This window comes from Eleutherodactylus coqui, chromosome 2 (assembly GCF_035609145.1).
Source record: "Eleutherodactylus coqui strain aEleCoq1 chromosome 2, aEleCoq1.hap1, whole genome shotgun sequence".
Lineage (NCBI taxonomy): Eukaryota > Metazoa > Chordata > Amphibia > Anura > Eleutherodactylidae > Eleutherodactylus > Eleutherodactylus coqui.
Genome location: NC_089838.1, coordinates 159,484,435 through 159,500,935, shown reverse-complemented (window position 1 = coordinate 159,500,935; position 16,501 = coordinate 159,484,435). Strand labels below are relative to the sequence as shown.

Here is a 16,501-nt window from a genome sequence, read left to right as displayed (position 1 = left end):
GTTCTATTCTGTTCGGATTCATTTCATAATATATAGTATTTTTATAGGGTTAGGTCTTCATTGTTCTGTTATAGATTTGCAAATCACCTGCTTCCCTTCACATAGCCATAGAGTTATGCCGTGAAATTCTTGCTGCATCTCACCGCATATGAATTCACATAGTTTGCATTAAATTCAATTAGAGCTTAAAGCATCCAGAATTTCAGAATTTAACTCTGTGGTTGTGAAGCATAGTTGGCTCCTTGAACACTAAGTGCCTGGTGTGGGGATTTCCAGAAACTGTCAGTACCAAAAGGGTTTGGCTCTATAAACCTTTTTTATGCTGGAAATCAATAATCGTCTGAAATCAGAATCAATTTGCTCTGTTATTACTTATCAGATCATTTTGAATGGCTTTCCCTTTTTAGTTCGACCATAAATATTTGCTTATGTGTGTTGTGCTACTTTTATCATCATTTCTAGAGATGAGCGAGTATACTCGCTAAGGCACATTACTCGAGCGAGTAGTGGCTTAGCCGAGTATCTCCCCGCTCGTCTCTAAAGATTCGGCGGGGGTGACAGGTGAGTTGCAGCGGGGGGGAGAGAGAGATCTCCCCTCCGTTCGTCCCCGCCGCTCCCCGCCCGCCGCCAGCCCCCGAATCTTTAGAGACGAGCGGGGAGATACTCGGCTAAGGCACTACTCGCTCGAGTAATGTGCTTTAGCGAGTATACTCGCTCATCTCTAATCATTTCCTTTTTCCTATTATGTCCTACATATTTTGTTCTGTTTAATCTTTTTATTTTAAGTCATTGCTTTTACTCTCATAATTAATGCTTCATTTATATTGTATTCATTTTTTTTCTAATTTTCCTTGTTTATTTCTCCATAAATTACTCCTTTTTATGTTTATGTGCCTTTGGTGTCCTGTTATTGGGCCATTACATTGCAAAATCAAGTTTTCTAAGCAATGGGTAAGTGCTTAACTATGTACTCTAACTTTCTGTGTCAGTGTGCCAAAAATATGACCATAATACCATAAGTGGGATCTGTTTTTGGGGTGCCTGTGTGTTACAATGCCTTGTATATTTTCCCTATGTCTACAGAATACTGTATTTTAATGTTTTCAAAGCGACAAAACGGATGAGGTTAGCTATTGCAATGCTGATATTGTTTGAAGTGTTTACTCTAAAGTCAAGAAATTGCAATATTATCTAATGGAGTACATTAAGTGCTTTATTTAACTCTGCATTTACATACTTTGATCCTGCCTAGAACAAAGCAAATTCCTACATTGGATAAGGATTGCATATGCTATTTGTCAAATCGGTTAATTTGTCATTATTTTTTAATTTGTTGGTGAAATTTCTATTGCATGTTTGCTTATATAAAAACATAATGATTCATTTGCTGCTTTCTTAGTGGGATAAATTGAAGCCCATTTTGGTCTAAAACACGTTTAGACTAACTTATGAATGCAGGTTGTGAGGCAAGCAATGTTGTATTAATTGAATCTTTTTCTAGTCTTTTTGCTCAACATGTAGATCAACTCTTTAGAAAAATGCACGTCTTCCTTAATTGTAGGAAACACAAAAAGTATCCTTCACATTCCTTCTCTTGAATGAGAATGGGAAATCAATTCATCTAAATAATAACCCCATTAGCTGCTTAACTCTGCATCGAACATGGGAAAATGTGCTGCATAGAATAAAAGAGTGTTGATTGGATGGATCATTTTCAAGGTTCTATTGTGCTGATGTTCAAAATAATACACTAAAAGTAGTGAAAATACCATTTCATTTTTACCTTTTCTTCCATCTACTGATATAATACTATGTTACTTATACTATTATGTATTTAAAATGCAGCAACAGTACCATTCCAAAATAGATGACTTAATTGAAGAAACTGTTAAAGAAATAATTTCACTTCTTGTTTTTAAGGTAAATATTTTCATATTCTATGCTCTATTTTCTTTTAAATCACGTTGTAAATGATAAAATATGCATTATTATTTCTGTAAATGTCTAGAGCATAATTTGCTTCAGGAGTAGAGTTGAGCGAGCACCCAAATGCTCGAGTCCGCGTTATTCGAGTCGAGCTTTTCGTAAAATTCAAGAGCTCTACTCGAATAACGAACCCCATTTACTACAATGGCAGACTCAAGCATTTTTGTATGTGGGACGCCGGGTGCCGAGCTTTTTTTTTTCTAGGTTTGTTTCTCTCTCTTTCTCTCTCCCTCTCCCTATCCCTCTCCCTTGCCTACCAGACAAAAAATTTGCCAATGGCTCGCTGCGGCGGGGAGGGGCGAAAACAGGCACGTCGTGTCTGGGAGGAGCCAAAAACTGGGGCGGGGTCGAACACCACTTGATGCTCGTTCGAGTAACGAGCACCATCGAGTACGTTAATACTTGAACGAGCATCAAGCTCGGCAGAGTATGTTTGCTCAACTCTATTCAGGAGGTATGCATATGAGTTTTTTAAGACTCACATAAGCACAAAGAAATAGTCACATGAACTTCTCAAAAGTATATGGAAATACTTGATCGCTTAAACCTTTGGTGATCACCAACACGCCTTTTTATGGCAGTCTCTAATGGGCTTTAAATCTGCTCATATGCATTTTTTACAACATTTCAAGTTTAACCTGGCACAGGTATTTTCACAGCTGGTCCCCTGCTCTAATATCCAGTGGAAGAACCTCTGATCCTGTCCTCTTAACCCTTTATATACCATGGTCAATTTTGTATATAGGTATTCACGTGAAATATTGTCACAGTAGACACAATAGCCTGATTTGTGTTTTCTGTAGCTCGCTTGTCTGCTTTGCTGTATAGATTGAGACAAAGTGTGCGGAGTCCTCTCATCAGTACAAGGCAGGCAAATGTTCGATCGTATGTATTGCTAGAGTAAGATAGGTTAGCAACACCATGCACAAAGATAAGGCTCTCCATGATTGCCGAGGGAGGATGCTGTATACTATAATTTCCCTGAGACTGTTACACATTACCCATTTATTTCAGCTACCAAACAGTACCCTCCAGAAGTTTGGAAACCCCTTGTGTTTTAAACAGCAAATCATTAGGCAGAAATTTTTCTGGGAGGTCGCCAAGAATGGAAATGTATACCAGCTAAAAAAAGGAAAGGTTCATCCACTGCCATACAGGAAAAGAGTGAATATTTCAAGGAGTCCAAAATTTGAAGCTATTTCCAACCTATAGTTAAAAGATTGAGCTGTTTTTGTTTTGTAGTTAAATAAACACATCCCAAAGCATGAATGTTTTTTTTACTAATTCTTCCCAATTTCAACATTCTTAAGAGGTGTTTCTAAACCGCTGGAGGGGACTGTAAATTACACACACCCCAGTGTACCATCTATACAGACAATACATATTGAGCCATGTTCCTGAACGAAGAAGCATTACTTCTTCATAACTAGGGAATACTGTGATGTCAATAATGACATTATAGGGATTCAGTGTGCAGAAGTGTCTAGCGGTTGATTGTGGCTAGCAGGGATTGCAGTTAGTAGGACAGGGAGCATGTTATCGGGGGCAGTAAAGGGGGTTTGGTTTAGGGGATATGCTATGCCTCCCTGAAGAGGTGCGTTTTTAAAACACGCCTGAAGTTGTGTGAGTCCTAGATTGCCCAGTTTGGGGTAGCGCATTCCAGAGGACTGGTGCTGCTCTGGAGAAGTCTTGGATGCAGGAATAAGAGGTTCAAATTAAAGGGGCACTGCTTTAGTTTATAAGGTTTTATTGTATACTCTGGTATAGTTTATATTGTATAGTCTGTTATAAGATTTTATTGTACTGTTTAGTGTGGTATAGGTTTAATTGATAGTCATAATTTATTGCTCACAGGCTTTATTATATATAATAGCAGTTTCTAAGTACTGTAATTGGTTATTTTCTAAACCCTAGTACTAAATGTAATTGCTGTTTGGATAATCATTGGATCGTTTGAATTAGAACAATAATCGTTCAGTGTAAACGCGCCCAATGATTGAATGATAATTTGTTCACTTATCATTCATCCTTCATTTTATACAAGCATAAAAATCGTTGTCTCGTTCTGTTTAAACACCGATTGTTCAGTCAGTCTCATTCACTGGTACAGTGAACTGAATGACGGAGCAACCAAAGATTTCTCTGCGTGTTTAAACTGACCGCCTGAGTGGACGTGCAAACTGTCTCATTGTTTGATGGTTCGCTGGGGTGAATGATTTCTCACTCTGTGTAAAATTACCCTAGGGTAGGCTCACACAAGCCTAATGTCATTGCGTACTATGCACGCATATTACACGGCGAATGGAGTCAATGAAAGTACATTGATTTACATTGATCCATTCACACTTGCGTATATTCATTGAATATAATACGCAGCATGTTCTATTTTACCGTGTATTATATGCAATAGAGCCCTATTCTCTATGGGTATGTAATAAATGCTGTACATACATGATTACCTTGCGTATGTGCGGTACTTATGCACAACGTCGACAGAGTGAGAAATAAAAAAAAGAAGAAACAAAGAAGACTACACATGACAGAGTGAGTGAGATAAACTATCATGCGCAGTCCCAAATTGCTGCCATACGCAGCAATACAGTAGCTCGTGCAGCGGTAAATGCTCAGAGTTTAGGGTGTTTTCTAATTAACATAGCAATTTGTTTAATAAAGCTGTACCTGTATTTAAGGAAGGTAGCCACTGTGTAGGGTTTACTTTGTGAATTGACGTCTTATGAGTGTATCACAATACAAGTGCAGCGAGACAGAAATGCGTAGTTTCAAAAACTGTGGTAGTTAGAAAAAAAAAAGCAGGCGTTTTCTTACAGAGTACACGGTTTTTACTTGTAGAGATGACTGGGCTGCTACAGTGCAATACTTGTACTGCATAGCACCTTTTATAGTTTGGGATGCTGTCCAATATATATACCGTTGTCTGGTTAAGTTTACATTCACATGGACAATTTTTTACACACGATATCTGACCGATTGCGATATGTTCAATATTGCATGGGAAAAGAACACATTGCTTTCAAGGTGTTTATTCATATGAACCAGTTTAAAAATAGAGCATGATGTGTATTCTTTTTGCACGTCTGATAGCGCATATGAATGAACCCATTAAAATCCATAGGTTCTATTCACTGTGTATTACGCACATGCGCCCCTGTGTGACGCAGGACTTACTGTTAGACAATTTTGCTAAATGTGGCTCAAAAAGTTTTATTCTGCCACATTTGTTGCGAGGGCAATATGAGACAAAATGGATGCAAATGAAGATAGGAGAGCGATTTGTGTCCTTGATTTTCATATCTACCAGTCTGTTAGTGTGCAGCGTCACTTTTTAAACATAGTTTGGTGAACATCCACCCAGTGGGCGCACAACTTGTAAGAGGTACTCTGATTTTAAGGGAAAAAAAACACATCTGTTAGCAAAAATCATCCGACCGTCCACCAGTGACAGTGGAGCGCGTCTGTGCCTATGTTTCACACAGAGTCCTCAGAAATCCACCTTTAGATCAAGCTGAGAATTGAACATCCTGCAGCCAACCGTGTGGAATCTTCTACGCAAACGTTTGCGATGTTATCCCTAGCGATTGCAATTGGCCCCAAGACTGGACAACTCTGTTAGTGTGTGCAGACTCTAATTGAAACTGAGAGTTACATGGAATCCTTAGGCTCACACACAGGCGTCTGTAAAAATGCAATGTTTTACAGCGTTGTGGAATGGCAATTGACAACATTTTTAATTGCACCCCTCTCCCATTTTCACAATGAAGTCAGAAGCGAGCTCAGTAGGGGACTACCAAACAAAAGGATTGGCCGTACAGTTTGTGACGATTGTGAACTTCTTCCTTGGCCTCCATGTTCCCCGGACCTTACACAATGGGATTTTTTTCCTCTGGGGGAGTGTTAGAGTCTACATGCCCCCCTTACCACCCATCATGCATGATCTGCTAGTATGTATCACAGAAGCCACAGCATGTATGGCAGGAACCTGACTAGAGGCTCAATGTCTATCGAGTGACAAAGTGGGCTTGCATTGAATGCCTCTGGTGTAGAAAACATTTTTGATGATGTGCACAAAACATTTGAGTTTCTGTTTCCATTGATATGAAATTATGTATCTAAATGTCACTGAACGTGAGTTTCAAATTGGCAAGATCATTTGTAATAACCCTGTATATATGTGAGTATATAGTGTGTAGATTTTTTTTCTTATAGCCATTGAGCTATAATTATTAATTTTATCACTTCTGCTTTACATTTAATCTTCTTAATTGTATTTTTTTTGTTCAAGTTTGTTTCAGTGCTGGAAGGAGCTCTCTCGAAGTTGGCAAGATATGATGAAGGGACTTTATTTTCATCCATCCTTTCTTTTACTGTAAGTATGGTCATAACCTTTTATAGCGTTTTGATTGTAGTACAATATATTCCACCTTTTGTGCTATGTACCTGCATTTTCCGTACATGGTAACATCCTCCATGGTCAAGGGATGCATAAAAAGAGAGCTACTGTATTTATATATTGCTCACCCATGGACAGATCTGTATGTAGTGTCCTGCATTATCAGCAAGAACAATTTAAATAGGCATGCTTACAATAATTTAATCACAATGGTTTAGGTATCTGATGTAAAAACATGTTCTAATATTCGATGATTTGGAATCCAGGTTTTGGATAGAGCTTTACTGATATAAATGTCTTATATACACAAGACTGGTATTTTTAGTGTTTACAATATCTCTATACATGATTATTGGGCATACGGTATAATCACCATGATTGTTGCAGAAACCATACTAATCTAGATAATCAAAGCTGGTAACATAATATGTAAGGCTGAAAAAGACAAAGGTTATAGTATTACAAACTGTGAATGGAAAAAATTAAATTTCTTCATTTGGTAAGATGATTTAATTAGAATAATAATAAGTAATTAAGTCAGTAGATGCAGTAATATTCTCAGAACAGAAAACGTAATATTACTAATTATTTGTGTAACTGTTCAGTATTGCATTACATTTTCAGGTAAAAGCTGCATCAAAATATGTGGAAGTACCAGTAAGTGTTAGCACTTTGCATGCTCTCTGCGGATAACCACTGCCAGTCATAACCGTCGTCTTGTCGTTAATCGCATGCCTTTCATGTAAAATAATACTGTTTTAAAACATTCTGCTTCTCATTTAACAGAACAATTCCTTCGAGCCATATTTGTTCAGGTTATGTTTTCATTGCTCCAATACATCTGAACTAAAGAAAAAAAATTAGGCAACTTTGCAAATAGTCTTCATTGAAAATCTCCTCCTGTTCTTGAATATAGCACCTATGTAGACCTATGAGTCTCTATGAATTGGCAATTTGGAATGGGAATAAAAGCAGATTACATACAGGGTTTAGAACAAATGCAAGTAATCCAACTTTACCAGAAGCAAATACAAATAATTTTATTACAAAAATGTTTTAAATGTTCATATCAAATGGTAAAAAAGAGTGATTGACATCCTCAATACACGTATGCTTTTCAGACATACTAAGTATCCTGAGTCATTTTGCACGCTTTGTACGTCTAAAACGTAGTGGGTCTGGGAAGTCTTAGAGACCCATTAACTTTTTTACATTTTGTTATGTTGTGGCCTTGTTTTCTCCCATCATTCTGCACTCAGTACTCCATAATGACAAAGTGAAAACAGATTGTTAAAAATCTATGTAATTAAAAAAAATGAAAAACTAGCATTTTGCATTGACATAAGTATTTAGGCACTGTACGCAGTACTAGTTGAAGTACCTTTGGCAGCGATAACAGCCTCCAGTCTTCTTGGGTATGGTGCCATAAGGTTTGCACGTCTGGATTTGAGAATTTTCTGCCATTCTTCTCTGCAGATCCTCTCAAGTTTTGTCAGGTTTGATGGGGACTGTCTGTGGAGAGCCATTTACAGATCTTTCCAGGGGATGTTCAATTGGATTCAAGTCAGGGCTCTTGCGAGGACATTCGCGTACTTGTCCCTAATCCATTCCTGTGTTGTAGTGGCTGTGTGCTCAGGGTCATTGCCTTGTTGGAAGGTAAAACTTCTGCCCAGTCTGAGGTCCCTTGCTCTCATTAAGAATATCTTTGTGTTTTGCTTCATTTAGCTTTACATTAACCCTGACCAGTCAGTCTTAGCTGCTGAAAAACACCCTCACAACATAATACTGCCACCACGATGCTTCACTGTTGGGATAGTTTTGAGCAGGTGATGAGCAGTGCCTGGTTTCCTCCAGACATTAGCATCTAGAATTAAGGCCAAAAAGTTCATTCTTGGTTTCATCAGACCAGCGAATCTTGTTTTTCACAGTCTGAGAGACCTTTAGGTGTTTTTTTTTGGCAAACTTTAAGTGGGCTTTTATGTGTATTTTACTGAGAGGCTTTTTTTCTGGCCCCTATAAAGCCGCATTTGGTGGAGTGCTGCTTGACCTTCTGGAAATTTCTCCCATTTGCACACAGAATCTTTGAAGCTCAGCCAGAGTGGCAATTGGGTTCTTGGTCACGTCTTTAACCAGACCCTATTCCCCTGATTACTTTGATGGCTTGGCCAGCTCTAGGAAGAGTCCTGTTTGTTCCAAATTTCTTCCATTTAAGAATTATGGAGGTCCCTGTGCTTTCTCAAACTTTCAGTGCAGAAGACGTTTTTTGCAGCCTTTTCCAAATCTGTGCCTCCACACAATCCTATCTCTGAGCTCTACAAGCAGTTCTTTCCTCCTCATGACTTGGTTTTGGCTCTGATATGCATTGTGACCTGTATCAAACTACTAGCGACCATTTGTGCGTTTGTATGTGTATTTGTGTGTGTGCTTCTCATGCTCCGCCCCTGGTGACATCATCGCAGGTCCTACAGTTATATATAAAACACAGAGCTTGACCAACAGAAGAAGAACAAAGTTAGGGCTCTTGAAAGAAAAGGACGAAAATAACAAAATAAGAAAAGCTAAGCCGTTATTATCTCACACACAACTCAGCGGTCCTGACAGGAGACACCAACCTACCTACACCACAGAGACCTGGCCAGCTGAAGGACCTGCAGTGATGTCACTACTGTGGGAAGAGCAATTCTGCAGTTTGGTATAAAGTACTATATACTGGATAAGCTGACAGCAGCCACCAAGATGTAATGTGCTGCGTGTATAATGAATGCACTATGTAGCAGAGCTGTGTGGCGCATTGCTCCACCAGAAACACTGGTACTATAATTTCCTAATAATTACTAGTGACCTTCTATAGACAGGTGTGTGTTTTTCAAAATTATGTCCAATCAACTGATTCTACCACAGATGGACTCCAATCAAAGTGTAGAACCATCTCAGAAATGATCAAAAGAAATGGGAGGCCCCCAAAGCTAAATTTCAAGTGTCATACCAAAGGATTACAAATATTGATAACATTTTTGTTTCTCACTTTGTCATTTTGGGGTATTAAGTGCAGAATGATGGGGAAAAACCTTATTATTTTTTCATTTGCACAAGGCCACAACATAGCAAAATGTTAAAAAAAAGTGAAAAAGTCAAAAGACTTTCTGGACCCACTGTATGTGTGAGTACTGGGAATACCAAGCACTCTTTTTTTTACCATTTGACTTGAACCCTTAAAAAGTTTTTTGTAATAGTTCTTTTTATCTGCTTCCCGGAGAGCTGGATTACTTGCTCCCTGTTCCATTGTATGCATCTTGTCCATGTGGATCCACGCATCTGGAAGTGTACGTGTTTGTGAGATTGGTGAGCTGTTATATTTTCTGTTGCATTAAATACAATACAGGGTTTGTTTGCAGTCGACCCTTATGGAGCCAGATAAGTCTGAGCAGTAGCTGTTTGTACAAAGTGCAAGAATATTTTTAATTAAAGAGAATTTGGCAGTAGTTTTGCTCATGCAAATTGCTGACACCACTATGTAGGGTTGGTGGCGCTGGTTGTCGTCATACCTGTGTTAGAGCTTCTCTCAGTTGTACCAAGAAGATGAAGCCTTAACGGCTATTGCTCTGCTCTGGGAATTGCCACGATGACGGGCCTTCACTCTAAAAAGTGCCTTCCACTGTGTCCATTGAACTGTTCCACAGCTCTGATTAACATCTGTAGTGATTTCCTAATGGACAGCGCAGAGGGTACTTCAAAGAGAAGCCATGCCATCATGCCACTAGTGAAAAGAGAGCCCAGCAATTAAAACTTAAAGGGGCTGTGCCGCGCCGAAACCTAAAATTTTTTCTTTAAACAGACCCCCACATTGTGCACAGTAAAAACGAATCCATTTGTTATTTAAAAAAAAAAAATCGCTTACCTGGATCCCCATTCAGCTTTGAAGATTCTTCTTTCAAAGATGGCGCTGCTGGTCTTCTCCCACGGTGCACCGCGGGTCTTCTCCCATGGTGCACCGTGGACGTTCTTGTCCAGTCTTGCGTTCCACTGCCGATTACAGCCACCTCATTGGCTGATCGGCACCACGTGACGTAGGCGGAGCTACGATGACGAGGAGAAAAGGGAGGAGCCAGGACGCAGCTCGTAAGCCCGGACACATCCAGCGGAGGATTTCACTCTGCGCAATCGCGACTGTTCGTGCGACCAGAGAAGAGGCTTCATCGTCGCCATGGAGACTGGGACGCCAGCACCGGAGGGGGTAAGTGTATAACTTCTGTATGGCCAATATTTAATGCACGATGTATATTACAAAGTGAATTAATATGGGCATACAGAAGTGCATAACCCCACTTGCTGTCGTGGGACAACCCCTTTAATTATCTTGGTGTAAAGTGTAGAAGAAGCACTGACGCACGTATGAGGACACCCCATTCTACCACCTCTATATAGCTCTGTCAGCAGTTCTGCATTGGCAAAACTGCTGACAGACTCCCTTTAAGATTATTTGTAATCTGCATTGTAAAACTGCATTTGTTACTATTATAGGGGGCAAGTGTTTCAATAAAGATGCAAATGTATATGTAGCCTGCGAATCAAGTATTCCATAATTTTATCATGCTCTGCTTGGATTTATGTATCCCTATTTTATTTCAGTATTTCAAAAAGTAAGTGACTTCTGTATAGGCAGGACCCCAGGTGAGATGACAGATGCTGTTATGCCATCTATGCTGCCTTTGTTATCATATACAGAGAGCTTTTCTTGAAGGAAGGGGGGATATATATATATATAGTATGTGTGTTTAATTTAAATACAAGGCCATATTTTGCAGGTCTTCCACATAAAGCAGGTTTAATGGTGATAGCAGTGTAGAACAGTAATTATTTGAAAGTATCCTTAAGGAAGTGTTCAATTTTGTGTAATGCAGTGATCATTTTGTTAGTGTGACGGGTTTCTTTAGGGAATAGTGGAAATCTCTGCATGCTCCTTTAGAGCCGAGTGGCAACATTGTTTTTCTCAGTGCACTTTTCCAGTTGGGAGAAGAAACACTGTAACCTAGTAACTCATACAGCACAACCCAAATATTTTTACTGCTTGACGTAAACAATAGTCTTGAAGTTGGTGATGATGTGATTAATTGTGTTAGTTGATTTTATGCGTTTAGAGCAAGCAGAAAATGTTAGGGACTACTGTATATAAATCAAACCAGATGGGATTCTGAGACTAATAGGACACTTTTCATCGCAAGTTCAGTCAAATGATCACTTAAATACATGTATTTTGGGCTGACAATCATTTTTGCAATAGGGTTGAATTAAAAAATTTGCAACGTTTTGTTTTCTGCACATACATATCAGTGTATATAGAAACTGCAGTCTAAGACCGATATGCCACACAAACATATTTATTGTAATGGGTTTATCCACATAAACGTATTTTGCGTGTGCATTTCATTTGTGCAAAAATGCAGTATACTCTACTTTCTTGTGTGTTTACGCAAGAAAATAGCACATATTGAACTACTTAATTGCCCATTTCAAAGAATGGGAGCATGCTTGCGTGTTTCTTGCATGCGCAAATGCGTATGATTTTCGCATGCAAAAAGTACTGTAAAAGAGACAGATGTGTGCAAATATGCGGCGCAAATGTAAATAGCACATGAACTCTGTGTAAATTAGGCAACGCATGCAATTATAAAGGGGAAAGAAACCAGCGCTCAGGGGTATATCCTCAAATAATACAATATGGCATAGAAGAAAAGATATAACTTCTGAGGTGTTCCCCACTAACCCCTTGTCCCAAGTTGACTCAATTACAAAGCACTCCCAGTAAACAGGGCAAGTGCCTACAGGAGCAGTGAAGCCGTTTATTGCCAATTTGCTATTGAGTCGGCTTGGAACAAGTGGGTAGTGTGGAACTTTGTTTCACCACTTCCACTAAGGCTACTTTCACACGGGCGTTAGAATCGCGTGAGGTTTGTGCGTTGCGAGGCACACAAATCCTGCACAAAAATAAACTCCATTCTTTTGAATGGGCTTATACACAACAGTGATGTTTGCCTGCATAGCACCATGATGCGATGCTATGCGGGAAACAAATCGTGGCATGTTCTACCTTGCTCTGTGCTCTCGCATAGCAGCGCCCATTTTTTCCAACGGGGTCGGCGGAAGCATCGTCGGCCCCATTGAAAACAATGGGAGAAACTCCGCAATCATCTGCCATGACAGAGGATTGCTTTTTCCAGAAGTGGTGCGAGGCTGTTTTGCCATGAAAGCTTCCCTAGGGAATTTCGTGGAAGCGCGATATGGGGTGGGATTCACGGGCCTAAATCTCACTCACTCATGCGAAGTTAGCCTTAGAAGTAATTTATGATATATCTTTCCTTCTGGGTATTATGCCATATTGTATTATTAGAGGCTGTACGCCTGCACATTGGTTTCTTCTCCTTTTAGAATTTCTGCATTGTGATAACTGGTGTTACCGGGCGTCCTCCAAGTGAATGTCCTGAGCTGGACATGGGTTTCACCTGCTGCATGGTTTATTCAACAGACTTTACTAAAGGCTGATATGGCTTATGGGTGTGGTGGTTTACCTTCTGGCATCACCAGATGAGTTTATTAATACTCAATTTTATGCACTTCCACTGGCAAGTTTCTTTGGAGCGCTGTCCTATTTTTGAATTTCATCTCTTTGTCTGTGTATGCATAGCAGTTTTTTAGGCAGGTTTATTATCTTATGAGAAGTCATGAATATTAAGGACAGGTGTTTGTTTGTTTTTTCCAATATACATTGAGTACATATCCAGACCATTTACATTTCAATTAATTTCAAAAAGTGGTTAGCTGTTCATACAGAATGCTATATTTAGGTAATAATTAGGTCATTAAATGATTTTTTTAACTGTTATAAAAGCAGATAGGAGGTCAGGTGCATTGCACTCCTGGGAAGCTGACATCACTGGACAAGTTTGGCTACTTTCAGAGCCTTCTTTTCCTCCAAACTTTATATATGGTGAATGCCATATATAAAAAAATGCCAGCATTCCTGATTTTTGTTCATATTGCTCCTCAAAGGCACAATAAAACGTGTTCAAAATGTCATAAGTACCCCAGAGTGCTACCATTGAAAACCAGAAAAAACCCACCATCCTACAGCTCCATAGATGGAAAGATAAAGTTGTTATGTGTCTTTAAATGCGGCAATACATTTTTAAATTTAAAACAAAATTTTTTGGACTGTTTTAAAGTAGTAAAACATACAAGGATATAGAAGTAGAAATTTGGTATTTCTGTAATTGTACTGACCCACAAAATAAATGAACATATTCCTACTGTACAAAATCCCCAAAACAATGCTTGACTTGCTGCTGTTTTTTCCACCCCACCCTTACGTCCCTTTAAAAGAAAATATATATATAAGTTGTTATTTATATCACATTTGTTAATAAGTTGGTTCTCTGGACTGGAATCCAATTGGAGGGGCAGCAAAGTCAGATATAAGTAGAGTTCAGTACAGGGATTGGTGATCAGAATAATGGTGAGCGCGATGATCTGAACAAGCCAGAATACTCAGGCACAGCAAGTCCAAGGCTTAAAGTTTAACCCCTTAACACTCCAGGAGGAGCTTTCATGGAGGTTTAGGGTCTGTATGGAGGGTTATTGGGGGTCGACCCACTCCATACAATGTGGGTGCTGGCCGTTTCTTACAATGGAGAAGATCAGGGTTCAAGTCCTGGCATGTTCAGTTCCTGTCATAAATTTACCAGCAAAATGGTACTATTAAAACTTACAACTCATCCCACAAAAAATAAGCTTTTATGCAGCTATGTTGATGAAGAAATGAAGCTGTGACTCTTAAAATGTGTCAATAAATAAAAGGTTGCTGGGTCCTTAAGGGGTTAAAGTCTCTTTTTTTAATTGTACTTAACTGAGCAACACTACTTGTGTGCTATTTTTGAGGATAAATGCAATTGCTGTTTTTGTCTGGTCCTTTGTTGATTTCATCAAAATTCATTGTGGTCTGGTATGCATTAGTGTCTTGCTGTGAGAAGTGACTACATGCACCTGTGGGATTAGGTGTATCAACAGGAAGCATTTGCAGTATATAATTAATCAGGAATGTAGTGTCTTTCAAGTTACATATTCTCCATGCCAGGTTACTTGGAGATTAACTTTTGGAAGAATCAACTGTGGCCTACACCCTTAATAAGGCTTGTTCCTCTGTATTCAGTTACTTGTGTAACTAGTGACAGACTAGTCCATGACATTGTTTGATTTTGTAATGTGATTATACCTTCATGCCTCACTAGCTTAAAGGGTTTTTATATATTGAAAGCACTACAAATAATACATAGACATAAAAAACACAAAAAGATGAAAAAACACTGAAATATAATAGTTCACACAAATCGAGGCAACATGTTTATTATTCACTTACTTTGTGAAAGACCGTTCTGAAGAGCAAACTGAACTGACTACAAGCAGCAAAGGAAGCTGGCACCTTGCCATATCTCATTGGCAAGTCTCTCTTTATATTTTTCTCTTGTACAAGATTCAAACAAATGTCTAGTTGTTGGCATTTGTAGGAAACCATGATGTGGGAGTGTTAGGATAAATAATTCTGAACAACATAATACAATCTTTTCTAATCAAAGTGCAGTCTGTCTGGCATTATTACACTGAAACATGCATTGTGCAGCGCTTTCCATAAAATATCACATTACTAGTTCCTGTATCATACACGTGCCCATTTATTGTCCCCTATGACTGTAGACTAGCTGATGTGTCTATTTTCCATTTAGATATACAGTATCACATTGGCTAAGAACATAAATTTCAGTATGTAACATTAGAGATCTTAATCTGACTGGCCAACTGTACACAATCGATATTCGCTCATACTTTATTCATTGCATAATCGGGGTTCGTTTTTTTATCAAGTCTTTTGCTTAAAATCACAATTGGAAATATTTACATCTGAGTAATGGACATCCAAACTGGGTACCAAACATAATAGACCTATAAAAATTTTGCGAAGGTTTTAGAAAAGGGTTTTAATACGCTCAAATCGAATGTTGCCAGCACAACAACAAAAGTTGGGTTTTATTCACTGTAGGAATACATCTACTATAGGGGTGTATTTTATGACATTGGAGGGCTTCGTTATGGAGCTTTCAGGCATTCTTTGTTTTTCTCTGTTTTGGAGCTGGCCAATTAGACTAATTATGTTCCTCCCGAGATTGCTCTTAAAGAAACGAGTGAGCCTCTCTGACTTGATTCCCAGCCTGGGAAGAAAAAGCAGTACTAGACTTAGGGAATTTGTAACACCAAGAGGGTGGTAACAAACCTGTGTTGGGTTTTGGGGTGGCAGTCAGTAGGCCTGCTGAATGTGTTAGTGGCCAGACAGATCTAGAGTGTTGTTTGTGCTTGGGGGTTGGTGGGGGGCATTTGCACTATTTGTGTAAAGTGAGTGCTAAATAAAGCTGGCTGAAGCAAGGTTTGAAAAGAAAATCTCTTGTGTGGAAGTGAATTCCTTCATGTGCCTACTGTTTTACCTAGACTATGTCAATCCTATGAGTTGACATCCATAAGTTGTTAAAACACAGCTTGAAAATAAGGTGGTCTCAGTAAGTTGTCTTGATTTTTGGAAGATTCTACAAGATCTAAGGGGAAAAGATTTCACTGTTTTATTTTAAATTACCATCTCGCATATCACAGGCTGGATTATATTTTTACTTACCAGACACTACTACAACACTGTAAGAAATCTGAAATATAATAACATTGGATCATGCTCCATTAATTATTTCAACTAATTTGGGTACTCAGTGGGTATTAAAGGTATTCATGGTACGAATACAGTTTCCCCTTTAGCATATCAATGACCTCAATGACATTTCGATGGAGAACTTTTATTTCCAGTCTGGTGCCATTGCATAATTTCGCAGGGTTTAGGTTTCTTAGTAACATAACTGGTGCGCTAATCTTAAGAATGATGTTATGTGGGGGGAGACCGGCTGGGTTGAGTGAGTTTAGGAATTCCATAGGATAGTTTATTGTGTCATCAGTTTGTAGTACTGAATCTGTAGACTTAGACTTATATTGCATTTCTTCTCCTTCAAATGATTTCAACAA

At 38.9% G+C, this 16,501-nt stretch overlaps 1 protein-coding gene across 6 annotated transcripts in view; it reads left to right on the top strand.

The window, feature by feature from the left end:
* The window catches only part of CADPS2 (calcium dependent secretion activator 2), a 458,085-nt gene that overhangs the window by 379,762 nt on the left and 61,822 nt on the right, over nt 1-16,501 (top strand). For 3 of the 6 annotated variants that reach the window (XM_066591846.1, XM_066591845.1, XM_066591842.1), the window contains 4 exons: nt 937-951; nt 1,846-1,920; nt 6,287-6,370; nt 7,019-7,051. In XM_066591846.1, coding sequence (XP_066447943.1) covers nt 937-951; nt 1,846-1,920; nt 6,287-6,370; nt 7,019-7,051 — 207 coding nt within the window. The remainder of the gene's footprint in view (nt 1-936; nt 952-1,845; nt 1,921-6,286; nt 6,371-7,018; nt 7,052-16,501) is intronic. The other 3 variants (XM_066591847.1, XM_066591844.1, XM_066591843.1) reach the window with 3 other exon arrangements.